Genomic DNA, 16,434 nt, shown 5'->3' on the forward strand with positions numbered 1-16,434 from the left:
TACACCGTTCTATATACACTCTACATGTGTGTGCATGCCTTGAATAATAGCTCAATTTTACTAGAACAATAGTCAGCATTGGGAAAATCCAACAGCAGTAATGACACAGAGCAGGCCCATCTCAGAGCGTTCACTGTTGAACAGCAGGAAAATTTACATTAGCAGCAAAATGAACCTCAGCTTTTGTTTGACAGTTCACTGACAAATGAGGTCTGACACTACTGAATAGAAAAACAGAGGCACATCAATAAACTTGTGTAATGATTATGATTAATGGCTCCTGTCACCTACCCTGTCTGTCTCTTCTGTGGACTGGTAACCTGATGACAGCAATGCATCGCCGCTGGAATATCCTGGGGCAGGGCTGCTGGGTGTGGTATCGGTGGTGGAGGAGGAGCGTGGGCGGCTAATATGTTGCTGCGGATCATGGGTGTAGCGGCGTTGCGGGGCTTGAGGGCTACCTTTCAGAAGAGGATCACGATCTCCACTCCCAGATCCCGACCCAGAACCCTTACTTCGCCGGCTCTGCAGGCTGGTCCCACGCCTCATCATGCCTGCAGCGGCTGAGCCCTGGCCAGCTGCAGAAGGAACCATAGGAGCAGAGAAGATGTCAGAGTCAGGACAACAAGACTCTGAGGCATCCTCAGGGGCACAAGGGGAAGTGCCACATGCTGACACCACAGAGGAAGATGAGGAGGATGATGAGGAAGTGATGGTGGAGCGAGAGAGGGAGAGACGTTTACGCTGCTGTTGGAACAGCTGCTTCAAACCCTGGCCAAGAACCCCCATGCTCGCCCTGGCGTTTTGGCTCATCTTAATCAAGGAAGGGTGATCTGACTCAGAAAAGGCCCTCTTCAAACCTGAGCCTTGTGACCCCCTTGTCACAGAACCTGAACTGGGTCCCACCCCCTCTGGCGCCATTTGACTTTTGTCTCCCTGCTGCATATTGTCCTGCTGACTCTTCATGAATAGCAGAGAGAATCTGTCCAATCAAACAACCTGCGAATGCCTCCCTTCCTCTCTGTCAGGCATGCAGATGGTCAGACTAGATCACTGACTGAGGGGGAGAAGACTAGAAAACAGCAGAGATCAGCAGAGGACAGTGGAAGTGGTGATTGGACTGTGATGGGAGGGTTGGATCAGCTCATTGGCGGTCAGAGGGATCCAAAAGGGAGCATGCATCTTTGACTCAGGAACAAGTGGTCATTCTGGTCTAACACAGAGAAAGGAGATGGATTATGAGTGGATGAAAAGTTACCTAGATCCAGGTGCAAACCCTAACTTTCACATACACAACATTTGCATCTTAACATTTTTGTTCCAGTGTTTGATAATAATTGATATTATTTCAATGTCAATATGTCATTATCAATTATTGGGTAGGAATAAAGTAAATTAAGCTGGATCTTGGTAAACTAGCACAATTAAAATAACACAAAAGAGGCAAAAAGACGAAAAATATAGACTAAATAAGTGTGCATGTTAAGATTATAAACAGCCTGGATGGGATGCAATCAGAATAGTAAAAAAGGAGGAGATGAAAAGAGGAGTGAGAGAAGGGGAAAAAAGATGATGACTAACATCAGAAGAAGAAAAACCCACCTACCATCAGCCAAACTGTCATTCTAATGTGACTCACTCGTCTGGGTTACCTAAGAGGAAGATGGACAGATGGAAAAAGACCAAAGATTGAATCATTTTTAAGATTCAGAACTTCAATCATCAGTCGTTGACCTTATAAGAAATATCAGCACCGCTTCCTGATTCCAATCCGCTACCGTGAATATGTACGCTCCACTGAACAGAAGACACAAACACATGGAAACACTGTATGTTTGCATGTGTTTGTGTGGTTCTCAAGGAAGTAATTTCAAATCCCCAAAGGCATTCTCTCCTTGCCCTGAGGAAGTATCGAGGGATAAGGATTTCCTCAGCAGAAACAGCATATAGAGTAGTGTCACAGAGTGCATGAAATCCTGTGCCGTCTGACACAATACAAGCCATCGGCAAAATAACAGAGAAGACACCTGCTAAAATAGAAGGAGTCTTTCTGAGCAACCTTATTGGTTGATCAGTGATCACCTCATAGATGGGAAGGCAGCCTGAGTCTCCCTGCAGCATGAAAAGCTGCTCCCATTAAGGACAGCAAAACAAGCAAGCAAGTCTAGATCATTCAAAACCCTGGGGAGGCACAGCTATATACCCAAACTATATCATTCCTTTAGCTGCAGTGCCTGCCCATAAAGAATAACGCAAGGTTTATCAGACAGGCACACACACTCACTCACACACATCTCACAACAGACAGAAGGGGGTGGAGGAGGAAGCAACATGCAAGTGTCATATCAGTTCTTGCAACAGCTACACTGTCACTGCCAAAAGAAGATGCATTCATGCACATAAAAACATTCCATTCAATTCAGCAAGGTAAAACGCATGCATACAGATGCTTTTACTTTCTCTGCCTAAATCTTATCTCTTAGCTCAACTGACAGATTCAGGCCACAGGGTTCTAATATGATTAATTTGGAGGCTATGAGTTGATATAGGATGGTGCCAATCAGTTAAGTGCAACTGTTGCCTGCCAGAGAGAGAGAGAAAGTGAGAGTGAGAGAGTGTGAGACAGGTGTTAAGCAGGTTTATTTTAGTCACCTGAGTACTCATAATATGGTTGTGCTAACTATGGTCTTTAAATTTAGTACTTACAATCTTTACGCTGGCACGCATTCCATAGTAAATAATAATATCAAATGATTGCAATATCCAATCCTGCCGGGAATAATTAACTTTACACCTCTTACTAAATTAAAAAATATAAATATTTGATCATAGAATTCAGTTCTTAACAAACAACTTTCTTCAGCTGATCTCATGTGGATACAGTCTTCCCATGATGAGACTAAATATGAGACTGAATAAAGATGCATGATGACGTGCTCGAAATATGTTGTTTTCTATGCAACCAAGCTTACCACCTGAGCTGTTTCTCACAGAAGGTGACAAGTTATGCATAAGCTGTACACCGTACTCAATAATACATGCATATTTGAAGACAGATTCGCGCATGCATCGTCCGCTGGCACAGTGAGCGACAGGGAAGTGTGAATCACTGATGATGAAGCATTAAATTTCTTTCAGAGCTTGCGAGTAAAGGCATAAAAGTTAATCCTATCCTGAAGCTGAAGCTGAAGTCTTGTTTCACCCCGGTACCCATCCATCCATCCATCCATATTAATAAATCCCCTTCTTCATCCCCAGGCTGATCCCAACTGCAGGATTGGGTGTTTTCTTGATTGCCTGCGGTTTCATAATCACACCAAATCCTCTTTGAGGAGTCTTTAGAGGACAACGCTTTATTGTCAGACTTGATGTGTATGCTTGCATCTTTATTCAGTTTTAGCAAGCCTTGTCAATCTACCTTTAAGAAGAGAGAACATACGAACACCAGATGGATCTTTAAAAGCAGCTGTGTTCTTCTGACATAAGCTACTTCATTTCATGACTGTATGCTGACCAGGATACTGCAAGAAATTGTTTGTGAAAATATGTATTTTGATTGCTCACCACATAATAATGATTATCAGTGATCAACAGCGTCAGTGACAACCAGGGGCAGCAGCCTGTGTGAGTCAGCATGTTGCTCAGAGATTCTGCGACGCTGCCAAAGGTAAATCACAAATCACCACATGAACAATGGCCTCTCTGGAACTCTGTCACCCTCACTCAGTCCCTCACATAAATACACACACACATTCTTGTTCACAGCACTGTGTCTCACACCAGTCAACTGAGCTGCCATTTGTCCTCTTCTCATTTGCCAGCTTAACTGGAGAAATGGAGGAAGAGGCTTGGCTCAACCTGACTCAGTTTATCACTTTAAGAAATGAAAGATATTGTGATAAACACATAAAAAAACTACAATCTTCTATTGAAGTTTCTCTTTCTCTCTGTTCAGTTGCTCTGCTTGGCAATATATTACATACTGTGCTGTAAATGTTCATTTAAGCTCTGGATAGAAAACAGCTGCAGAATCATTCAGACAAAATGACTTTCTAACACAGATTCACCACCAGTTTGCGAAAAATGATACCCATTATTGTTATTATTACACAAAAATATTATTTAAAAAGGGCTGGAGCTCAAGAGCGATAATACTGAGAGCTACAGAAAGTTAAATGATAAAACAGACAATCTGCAAATACGCAAAATGTGAGAAAAATGTTTTTTTCAACAGCTCCATAATTGAAATATCGACATTTAATGAGGACTTTGCCATTAAATTTTGTTCCTAAACAGGACATTGTGCATGAAGAACCCAAAGCAGAGGTCAATCTGGCTTGCATTCACTGACACTGAAGCAGCCATGTTGTTGTTCATTGCTGAACATACAGTTGGTGGACTCAAAATATGGCTATAGCTTAAACAAGAAAATGCAGTGTTTCCAGAAGAGTCTGAGAGCTGGCGTGGAATAGACCGCTCTTTGTTCGCTCTGAGCTCACACATACAGGCCCATTGCTGCTCTTTGTGCTGTGCCTCTTTCACTGACAGACACACATCAATAAGAGTGGAATTAGGCCAGAGAGTTCGCTTGGTGTTTGTGTTTGCGTGCGTGGACAAATATGTCCGTGCATGCTTGCATCAGACAGAGACAGAGAAGGAAGACAACGAAAAAAAAAAAAAGATAGCAAGGATTATACTGGGTACAAGTGGATGTATCTACATGTGTGTTTGTGTGTGATGCATTTGACCGATGGAAAATGGACCAGATCTCATTCAACAGCTGTATAATGTCAGCATAGCCAGGAAACAGGAACAATCGTTATTCTATTCATGTGTGCGTGTGTGCATGCATATGTGTGTGTGGTTGGGTGGCAGAGAATAGCACAGTTGTGTCAGCTGTGACACTGAAGGAGATGACTTCAGCAAACTGCACAAAGTGTGATAAGAGAGACAACTCTTTGTATCAACACAGAGAGAGTGTGTAAGCGAGAAAAGAGAGACAGAGGGTTACACAGGCAGTGGAACGGGCCCGACTGGATCAAAGGCATCCATGATGTGTTTCGTCTGGTCGTGTCAGGTTCAACCCAGGCGCTCAGTACAATGTGTCTAAATGAGAAGGTGTACAGCAGGTAGTTCTATTAAAAAGGCAGACACAACGCCCAATTGTGCAAGATGAAACCCTGGGGAGGCTCTGGTGCCAAAGTTGTTCTCAGCTTTCCAGGAACAGGACAAACCGGAAGATGTGCAATCATCTGTTACTGCTGTTACTATCTGTTTACTTAATGACACAAGAGGCTGTCACTGGACAATGGCACCTTGTATCTGAATTAATGGTCATAAAGCAGCTTCAGGCAACTGTTGTTGTGATGTGGCGCTGCATAAATAAAATTGAACTGAATTAACGTAATCTTTACACACTACTCACAAATATGTAATGAATGCTAAAAAAAAAAAAGCCAAATTGAGTGTACTTCATAATCTACCTTAATACCTCCAATATAGCAGATTTTATATCTTCTAAAGACAAAACCCTTTGTTACCAAACTGACTCTTATCAAAAATAAATGAAAAAAAAATGTTAAAAGAAAACCTCCAACACATGCATTCGCACACACACACACACACAACGGGAACAAGACAGACAGCAGGTGGTATTCGGGTAATAGTCGAGCATGTAACAGGTTGTGAGGCGGAAAGCTACAAATAAAAAGAACAGCAAAGAACAGGGGAGCCATTATGTTGGTCTTTTGTGACTGTACGGGGCCATAAATACCATTTATACTCTGAGGTATAGCTTACACAACCACGCTAGCCAATGAACAAATCTAGGCAGCAAAGCAGTGATGTGGAAGAAAATTGAAGATGAGCAGCAAGTCATGATCAGGTTGCTGGTTTAACATTATGCTGGATGATGTCATAGGTATACTGAGGAAGCCTTGTTTAAGGGACACCTCTGCATCTGTGTTCAACACCACAACAAGTGCCTGAATGAATTATTTACAGCACCCATGGCACTGATAGTCACACTGATATTTACTACAACACCGGTGTGTCTAACCAGTATAGGTACTGAGGAGCTCATTCTCTTGCTGTTTACTAATAAGACAGATGTTGTCATAAGACGGTTTCCAATATATGTAAAACATTTCAAGCCCTATAATATGGCCTTCACTTTCTAACCTGATAGGTGTTTAACAGTAGTAATACATTCAACTTGCCCAACATGTCTCCTATTTCCTCAGCTCTGGCAGGTCGTCATCAGCTGTCAACAGGCTGGAAACCACCTACACATGACCTGAAATCTCATACCAGAGGCTGTGTTAAAGGCGCACACCCATAAGGAATGGTAAGGGGAATGCATGTCAGGATCAATGCACACTTTGTGCAACTGAAGAGCTAAATCTACCAGGTCATCAGTGTGTAGGGCATCTCACTACAGCTGAGAGCAATTTTATGCATTCAGAAACCATTTGCGTTATTACACATCTTAAGGCAAATCTCTGGCCCCGGGTAACCAGACACCCTTTAGCCCACTAGAGGTGTTATTGGGGATCAGCATATATAAGCCGTGGCTTTGAATCTTTTACTCTGACCATGACATCAGGCTCCGCACGTAGACTGTGGGTCAACAATATTAAGTTTACACTGTAGGAGGAGACTTAAGCTGAAAGATGAAAGCCCACCTAACCTTCAAAACTTAACACGAAAGCTTGTAATGATTGCCATCTAAATTCAAGAAGACGTAAACAAACTAAAATGAAGAGAAGGGGGGAAAACATCCATATTTTATTTATTAACACTTATTTAACCATGAACTGAACCTCTTGAGATTAGGTGTGTTTTTTTAAAGAGTGTCCAGACCTAGATAGGCCATATTGGACATACGGACTTGTCTTATGTTGTTCAACTTCAAACATAAGAATCAGAATGCGTAAGAAAGGTGATTTAAGTGACTTTGAACGCAGCCTGGATGTGCCCAATAGGTTGGTTTGAGCATTTCAGAAACTCCCTCATAACCATTTTTCGAGTTTATAGAGAATGATCATTAAAAAAATCCAGTGAGTGGCAGTTCTCCGAGAAAAAAAATGATCAGACTGCTTTAAACAATGGTTCACCAAAATGCCTGGTCTGATGACTCTTGATTTCTGCTGTGACATTCACACGGTAGGGTAAGAATCTGATGTAAACAACATTAAACCAGGCATCAGTCCTGGCTTTTATCAGTGGTATCATTTTTTGACATACTTTGGGCCCCTTAATGCCAATCTAGCATTGCTGAAGCACCACTACCTGAGTATTGCTAATGTCTATGTATAACCAGCGTACCAATCTTTTCATGGCTGTTTTCAGCAGGACAACTTGCCATGTCTCAAAGCTCAAATCATCTCAAACTGGTTTTGTGCACATGACAATGAGTTTGCTGTACGTGAATGGCTATCCCAGTCACAGATCTCAGTCCAGCAGAGAACCTATGGGATGTGGTGGAAGTGGAGATTTGCATCATGGATGTGCATCTGACAAATCCGCAGCAACTGGAGAGGCTATCATGTCAACATAAAGAAAAATTTCTAATGAATGTTTACAGCAATTTGTTGAATCTATGCCACAAAAAACGTTCCACCACTTGTGCTCAGGAGGAGGATACTGTTACGGGAAAGGACACTTAAAGACACCTTTCAATATGTCCACTGAATTTGTTTAAACGTGGACAGCTAAAACCTTATACTAGCTTAAGATTAACTTTATCAAAAAGGGACTGTAACCTATCACCATGGGGTTTATTAGCTAATTTGGGACAGGGACAAGTTGATTGGTATCTAACAACTGCTTTAAGAGAAATTTAGAAAATAAATAAGTTATCCTTTAACATTAAAACAAGGCCCTCAGACACGTTTTAAAGTGCAACCTCTTGTGATTCCACGTGACCTCTGGCTCTTTTCTCCCTCTGCCTTCAAACAGGAAGGGATCAGAGGGAAACAGGCAGCTTGTTGCCACTAGAAACCACAGCCTTTATAAAGGAATTTCACCTTCACTCTGGAAGTGTGGGAGTCAGTCCCACTGGGAAGAACAAACTCAGTCCGTCCACAGATACAGCATTATTTTTGAACATGAACCCCTGGTAGCATCAGAGACTTACTGTAAAAAAACATTATCTACATTAAGCTGCATATGATACCTCTGCTGCTCTGTGGGCTTTCAAACAGCAGACGGAGGCGGAAGAGGGTGGGAGCGGGTGAGTGTGGGTCTATGAGACAGAGAGGGAAAAAAAGATAGTGTTTCTTATCTGAGACTAACTTTGCATTTAGAAAAGGCTCAACCTGTTGTTGAGAGAAGAGAGCCAAATCACTGCGCAAATGATGCTGAGAGTGTTTAGACTCCAAGGGGCTGAAAAAAGGGGATTATGTGAATCCTTTTGAATCCCTTACTAATCATTTTTGATGCATCTGTTTAGAAAAAGGGACAAAGAGACTTAAAGCTGTGCAACACAACTCTACAAAGCCAACATTAGATGAGGGGGCATCTGTTGTCATGTTAGTTATCCTTCGGCAACGACACCGACTAGGGGTATATAAACCCAATAAAGTTTTTTTTTAGAAGAGCATTAGTGTTTTAACACAGTCCATTATGCAAATAGATATAATGGTGATAATCTTAACCAGCAGCGCGATGAATGAGTACAGCTTTATCGATTACTTGATTAAACACTTAGTCAGTCTAAATCACTTTTTACTGCAAATAAAATATATTGTTGGTGATTTTAGACAAAAGATGACATATCAAGAAATCACTATCGTGGCATGGATCAACTGATAAATTTTAAAAAAAAGTATAATTTTAATCAGGTTTAATCAAGGAACAATAGAGTTGTTAGTTGCAGCCCTGGCATACATCCATTTCCCTCTTGCAATACACACTTCTGTCCTGCTGCCCTCACCAGCTGAATGACACAGGTTCAGCAACAAAGGCATGATTGCTCACCATTTCCCTGCTTGCTGATGGTACTATACACACTTCTAACTGAATGATCATGTTTGAAGTGTGTCACTATTTCTGCACAGCATATTCATCTGCAGCAGAGAGCAACAATTAATAATCAGACACCAATTCTTTTTCTGTGCTCAGTTAATTGTAAATGTTGCCAAATATTCTAGAACACATAAGCACCCATTCATAACTCATCTGTGTAACTTGTTGTGTGACAAATAAAATTTGAATTTGAATGTTGGCATTGCGTAACTACATAAGTGCTATATGTACAGTATATACAGTTACTTATGAGCTGCTAGATACAACCTTAGCACAGGGCTAACGCTGTACTCATACATGTAGGGTCAATTTACGGACTTATGTATTTGATTTGGGACAAAAAATGAGAACACCCAAAATAAAAGTAGCACATTCAATCAAGCACTGTAGCATTTTTTTTTAAATTAAAGGTATAGCATGTAAAATTTTCACATAAAAAAAATATCTACAAACAATGATACAGATATTATGTTTTGCTGACTTGTGTCATTTATCCAAAAATTTCCACTTAAGTTGAATGTGTCCTTTCACAATGGTGGCAGCTAGTTAGTTTTAATATTACTCTTATTATTCTTTTTGGGTCATAAAATAAAGTTTAACATATTTTCAGGCGAGAATGTAGCTGTGTAAACTTCAAATATCTGCTCAGTTTATCAAGACACCTCATACTTTCAAAAGCGCTCCGACGTTTTCGGAGACATCTGTTACCCACTAGCATGATAGCTAGCTGGGGGAAAGGCTCACTAGAGCCCGTGAGAACACCGGACTCCTGGCAAATCGTTTTCAAACCCACCGCCGTCTTTCGCTACTCGGGTTAAACATGATATATAAGTCACTTAGATAACTTGTTATGTTATTGTTTGGCTTTTTTTAGTACCGTAATTGTCGGGCTATAAGCCGCTACTTTTTGCACCAGCTTTGAACCCTGCGGCTTTTAGTCAGGTGCGGCTTTTCTATAGATTGTCCATGATTTTTGTGATATCGTAAGACGATTTGTTTTGTTTGTTCCGCTGTTGTACGGCACTACGTTGCCTGGCGGAAGGATCGGGGTTCAAGAGTGGTATGTTAGTCACATGTCCGTCCGCCAGGCAACGTAGTGCCGTACGAAGTAGCGCGAAAAACAAACTTCAAAGTAGCGCTACGCGTTCAGTGGGAGGCGTGGATGATGAGCGGCGATAAACTTGCGAAAAGCAAGTTATGCTCAACTCCACCGGTGGATTCTGACAGCGTGGAAAAGTGTGAAAACATCCACGATCACCAACGGATTTTGAAGGGCTGGACTGCTGCATGATGGAGAGGAGGACACCGCCACGGCCCTTCAGAGGGTGTTCGACTCTGACACTGACAATGAGGATTTGTTTGGTTTTGAAAGTGACAACGAAGGAGAGAAGCGGCGAGTGGATGACGAAGCCATCCTGAACCTGTTCGTTTCCGACACTGGAGAAGAGGACTTTGGTGGTTTTAGTGCGCAGGAAGATGAGAAAGATGGTGGTGAATGACTGGCTTTTCTTCTTGTTAAAGCCGTGTCACTGCACCTGAGCCTAAAAGGTAGTCTGAATCTATTTTTCTGGTGTGCTATAGGTTACTGTTATGTACTACATTTGTTACTCATTTATGAAGCACAGCACATGTGCAAATATGTACCCATAACTTGTTTTTCAAAATATTAATAAAAGGGGTGTGTCTCCAAACAGCCATCTCTTTCCTGACAATTCCCTTTGTGCATATTCTCTTACATATGATAAGTCAACATTGAAACACCTGCGGCTATTAGTCAGGTGCGGCTAATGTATGTACAAAACAGGATTTTCCCCTGATTTTAGCTTGTGCGGCTAATATTCAGGTGCGCTTTGTAGTCCGGGAAATACGGTATTTTATTTGCTCCTGAGTGAATCGGTTTGGCTGAGATTAAAGTTATAGTTTTTACACAGCTGAATAAACATCAAGCAGACAACTGATCATCAGAAGTGTGAGATGCTCGAGAATTTACTCCGGTGTCCTGTTATATTTTAGATAGCAAGGAGTTTATTAAACTCCACCGAAACAATCTGCAAATTTCATTAAAATTTAATAAACTATCATTTTGTCTTTATTTTTAGTTAGCACATACCTTAAACACTTAAAGCTGTAAGATAATGATAGTTATATGAGAGCAGATGGGTGCTGGTGCAATAAGCTGTACGTTTTACGTCCAATGGATTTGATTAGTCGACTAATCACAAAAATAATCGGTGACTAGTCGACTATCAAAATAATCGTTTGTGGCAGCCCTAAGTAGCACTGAGCTACAATCGTGAAGTTAGTCACACTTTTACTATTAACTATTTTTACACATTGGAAACAACCTGGAAACTGTAAAACACAGACTTAAAAATATTTATTCTACGAAGGATGTACAGTACTGTGGAAGACTTGAGCCACCACTCTTTTTTTTTTTTTTAACTTTACTTCCAAAAAGGCAGACTCTCCTGTAATTTTTAAAGTGGTCTTAAGCAACAGTTCTTCAGGATTTCTGACAGCTGTTTAGAGTTTTTCTTTGGACATTGGCTGCTTTTTACTCATTTTCAGTCCAGTCTTCATACCCGAATGAGTTTGTTTTTGTTTGTTAAGCTACTTGACACTAATCTGTGAATCATTTAGACATTAAAAAAGCACCTAACTCATAAGACACACCAGCGTTGTGCCTACACATAACAGACAACTTAAAAAAGAGAGAACTTTGTTAGGAGCTTGTTGTAAAAACACCAAATGTGTTCTTGTTTTTTCAGTTGCATCTACTAACAATGCCAAGATTATTCCTAACAGCTATTAGCTTAAAACTTACACATATTTCTGCATTTTGTGTGCCATGTCCCTAAAACACTTGAGGAAACTTATTGTGGAGGACAAAAAGACAGATTTTTAGGCCCAAACTATCTACAACAGATAAACAGTATCTGAAAATCGCATCCTTAAGAAATAAGAAAAAAATCCAGAAAAGACTTGACAGGACCTGGGAGATACATCTGGCCCTTCAGTTGATCCATCAACTGATCACCAATGGCTTATCAGAAAGGGTCAGTGGAAGGGTGGCTGTCAAGAGGCCATTCTTAAGGAAGAGAAGCAGGGAGAAAAGGCTAGGGCATGCCAGATTACACAAGACCTGGGCTGAAAATCAGTGGCAACAGGTCTTATTGGAGAGATGAATCCAAATTTTTAATTTTCTTTTAAAATGTCATTGTTATTATAGACATTCAGGAGAGAGGGTTAGCTGTCAATCAACCATCTGTAAACATGGTGGAGTCTCTGCCATGGTTTGGGACTCCATTTCAGTCAGTGGTGCTGGAGATTTTGTTAAAATTGATGATACTATGAATACAGAAAAGTGTTGTACGGTGCAGTGCCATATGGAAAGCATCTCATTAGCAACAGAATTATTTATCAGCATGACAATGATATCAAACACACTGCCAATGGAGTAAACACATACCTGGGTTAAAAAAAACAACAACACACACATAATGAAAACTTCAGTCATGGATTGGCCTCCCACAAGCCCAGACCTTAACATTATTGAAGCATTGTGAAATAGCCGTGACAGAGATTAGAATAAAAGACAGCCAACATCCAAAGAGCTTTGAATGCCATCCAAGAAGGCTGGAGAACTAGTCCTGAAGACTACCATTAAAATATGCTTTTTTGGTCTTTTATTAGTAAAGATGCATTTAAAACACAAGATGTTTTAAAGACTTGTGCAGATAACTCACTCTACAACAAAAATCACACAATGTCTTTTGTTATCTTTTTGACTGAGCAATTCTTAGCAGCAGAACAGTCACAACAATACTGAAACTAGAAACAAATGACACTGAAATAAGGGACAGTTGTGGATGTATTACTGTCATGTAGAACAATAACTAAAATATAACAGGAAGTTATTTTAGTTATTGATCTTGCTAAGTTATCGATCGCATCCAATTTGAGTTAGAATCATATACATTCAAGGATTTTTTTTTTTAAATGACGGGATGTTACACACCAGTGTATCAACACCGAAAGCAAGACAGCAAAAAAGCCTCTTATTTTTTCTATCAGAAAAATCGCTTCTTTACAGCACTCATTTCTTTTCTTTTTTTTTTTTTTTCTTTTTTTTGCCTGTCCCGTTTGGCTCTTTTGCCATCAGAATTGTTGTCTAAAGGCAAAGAAAGATGCCCAACGGATTTACTTTACCAAATTGACCATCCCAGCCTTGCCATAATGGTCCATTTGATTCACCTTTTATTGTTTATTTTATTTTCACTTACTGAACATGGGACAGACTTGACTGGGGGAAAGAAGGGGAGAAAGAAAGAGGGAAAGAGAAACAGCTGAGAAGAGGGACGGGGGAGAAGGGCAAAAACCAAAAACCAACAGAATGAGCAGAAAAAGAAAAAAAAGAAGAAGAAAAGAAAAAAAATGCATATATCAATCACCTGGGTCACCTGCTGAGAAAGAAAAAAAAGAAAACAAGCAGAAGAGAACAAGAGTAATAGAATAAACAACATCACAATGATATATGGGAATATGACAGTAAATACTAAATATTAAACATTATTGTGCAGCACATAAGATCAACAGAACACAGTGTGCTTTGAGGTAGGAGCCAAAAAGGGTGTAGTTTGTGGGTGTGATCACCCGTGCGTACACCTGTGAGCATGGACGCGCTTGTTTTTTGTTTTTTAAAAGGTTCCTTCATGTAATGATCTGCTAGAGGGTGTGGGGGGGCCACAGCCCCATCCTCCAGGGCATGAAGCAGGTATGGAGGAGATCAAAACTCCAGACATCCAGAGGCCCCCAGAACACAAGAGACCAAGGAAGACCAACAGAGGGGCAGCCGCGCCACTACAGCACTCATTTCAACCACTGGGACAAATCTATTACATGCATAACTTTACCACAGTCCGATTCATTTTATCTTTCTGATCCAGCGTGTGCAGCTTTGCTGTAGGAAATGCAGCCTTCCTGCATGCATAGCCAATTAATAAACCCCTGTGACAGCCAGACAAGAATAAAGCAGCCTGTGTTAATCTTGTGACCTGATCTAGTATAGGCACATCTACACCACATCCTAAGCTGAGGTGTTACACTAAACTGTGCTAAGATCAGAGGAGGCATGATTTACACCTATAGAAGGCAAGGAGCTGTATTGTGTAAGCATTATGAAAATTAAACACAAACACACGCACACACACATACACAAAAAAGCAATACAAACATGTTAAACTCATAAAATAACTCTAAATTCTAAGCTCCCAACAGGGAAGGCGCAATGTGAGTGAAGCAGGAACAGGAGGAGGAGGAGGAGGGCAACGTCATCGTGGTGGTCTGACCATCCGAGTGAGACATGAATGGCTGTGTTAGCAGTGCCCTGAAGGGGCAGCCAAGCTCTCAGCCATTTAGCAGAGTAAGCTGAACAGATAGTGGGATACATCATGTCACACCAAACCCTTCCAACCCTCTACATCCCTGCAGAGACAGATTCACCTATCAGTATAAAAGAGAAATGATTGAAAACAAACCTTTCAGTCCATTATAATGACACCGGAGTGGTCTTCCTTCACTGCAGAGGAGATGAGGACCTGCTACATCAGGCCCACGGGTCTTCAACAAAGAACACAAAAAGTGAGATGGAAACTGTAATCCTCTAAACGCTTCCTTGGCACATCACTGCTTCTCCCTGCCTGAGTATACGCCTGTGCGGTGCGTGTGTATGGGTGTCTCTGTCTGTCTCCTAGACAATGATAATAATAGGCTGCAGGGGGGGGGGGGGGAATGCACCTCTGCAAAGAATACTAGGCTTCAGACTTAATGAGTCTACAGATATCCATCCTTATCAGACCATGAAACGTCTTTAGGACATCAGTCTGCATTAGAGAAAAACTGACTGAAATTTGATCAAGTGAGAGGTCCTGGCTAATATCTCAAGGCACAGAGGTGCATTAATATGACAGCTGGATAGTAAATTAAAAGTTAATTAACTGGGATTAAGATCCTACAATCAACTTCACAAGCAATAAAGCAAATGATACGATGTTACCATAATGGCAGGTGGAAATTTTTAACTCTGTTACGCTGCTTATTTCCTGCTACACAAGACAAACCTACTGTACAAAACTACAGTATCCCACATATTTAATTATATTCTTATTGACTGCCTCACTTCAAAACAAAAACAAAAACAAATAACGCTCACATACAAACACTAATGAAGAAATCACGGATATGAAATATATAGCGATTATTACGAAAGATAAGTCGAAAAAATCCGAGTTGAGCAACATTTAACGCAACATTTCTTGCGTAAATAAGTAAAAATAAGCTTTTAAAATCGTTCAAATATTAGTTCAGTGCCGGTGTAGTGCTGTCAGTAAGCGACAGCAGTGTGTTAACGGACTCAGGTTGACAGTCCCGTTAGTGTGTCCTTACACAGAGCTGGTAATACGAGGCAATTTCCGCACCGACACTCTTACGGAGACCCAAAACGCATCACAGACACGCACAAACTGACCGTAAAACAACCCCAAAAAACTCGACTAAAAATATATTTCACACTTACATGGGTGGTCGCAAACTGTTGGAGCTGACGTTCAACGAGCAACACCCCTACTCCGAGTGCCCTCCACCCCTCGGCGCGCCCGCCCTCTCCCGGCTGACGTCATGGCGTAATGCGTAACCCAGCGGGAAAGAAAGCAGAAAACTGTGTTAGTAAAGATGACTCACTCGCATGTTTCAAAAACTGACACATTATATTGTTACAAAAAGCTTGTGGGAACAAGTCCATTAGAGCCCCGTGTTTTGCTACAAGCAAGCGAAACGCCACTCTTGGTTGTTGTTTTCTTGTTACTCAAAAGCGTCATCTACAGCACAGTTAGGGTTACAAGGTTATTATAGCTAACGAAAGCTAGATCTGAAAAAAAGTTACCCCAAAAAGTAGGTAGGTGTAGTGAAATATGCATATCACTGTCTGACAGGAGTGAGAACTATGCCATGTCGTTGCAGTCCTGTGGTTCATTCAGTGATTAACAGAGCATCAGTATTCATGATGACTCATACTGAGTTATTATCGGTTGGAAAATATGTCTGTTAAATTGAGTACGGAAAGCTGCAAAAACAAAAACATTTCTTTCTATGAAGATAATTCAATGTAAATAGCTCAAATCATATGTATCATTACTGTTCTGCTCGTGACTTACAAGGTGCTTGTGTGGTATGGCAACAGTAGCTGTTACGAGGCTCTGCAAAGAGACATAAGAACCACAGAGAAAATACCGTACACACATCTCCCTACGTTACAAGACACCTACATCCTCCGAGGTGTAGGTGTACACTCATACCAGTCAGCGCACAAACTGTTTGAACTTTCCTCTCAAAGATACAGGTCTACAGAGA

At 41.0% G+C, this 16,434-nt stretch overlaps 1 protein-coding gene across 3 annotated transcripts in view; it reads right to left on the minus strand.

Annotated features, from left to right (window-relative positions):
- Positions 1 to 15,671, minus strand: part of tmcc1a (transmembrane and coiled-coil domain family 1a) — a 49,295-nt gene extending 33,624 nt beyond the window's left edge. Inside the window, exons 1-4 of one of the 3 annotated variants that reach the window (XM_085393041.1) lie at positions 15,602 to 15,671; positions 14,565 to 14,646; positions 1,607 to 1,652; positions 292 to 578 (exon numbers count right to left, since the gene is read on the minus strand). In XM_085393041.1, coding sequence (XP_085249167.1) covers positions 292 to 552 — 261 coding nt within the window. In that variant the 5' untranslated portion in view covers positions 553 to 578; positions 1,607 to 1,652; positions 14,565 to 14,646; positions 15,602 to 15,671. Of the gene's footprint in view, positions 1 to 291; positions 1,351 to 1,606; positions 1,653 to 14,564; positions 14,647 to 15,601 lie in introns of those variants that run through there. The other 2 variants (XM_085393039.1, XM_085393040.1) reach the window with 2 other exon arrangements.
- Positions 15,672 to 16,434: the final 763 nt, after the last annotated feature.

This window comes from Rhamphochromis longiceps, linkage group LG20 (assembly GCF_057381845.1).
Source record: "Rhamphochromis longiceps isolate RC_006_pf linkage group LG20, R_longiceps_female_GT1.1, whole genome shotgun sequence".
In the NCBI taxonomy this organism is placed as follows: domain Eukaryota; kingdom Metazoa; phylum Chordata; class Actinopteri; order Cichliformes; family Cichlidae; genus Rhamphochromis; species Rhamphochromis longiceps.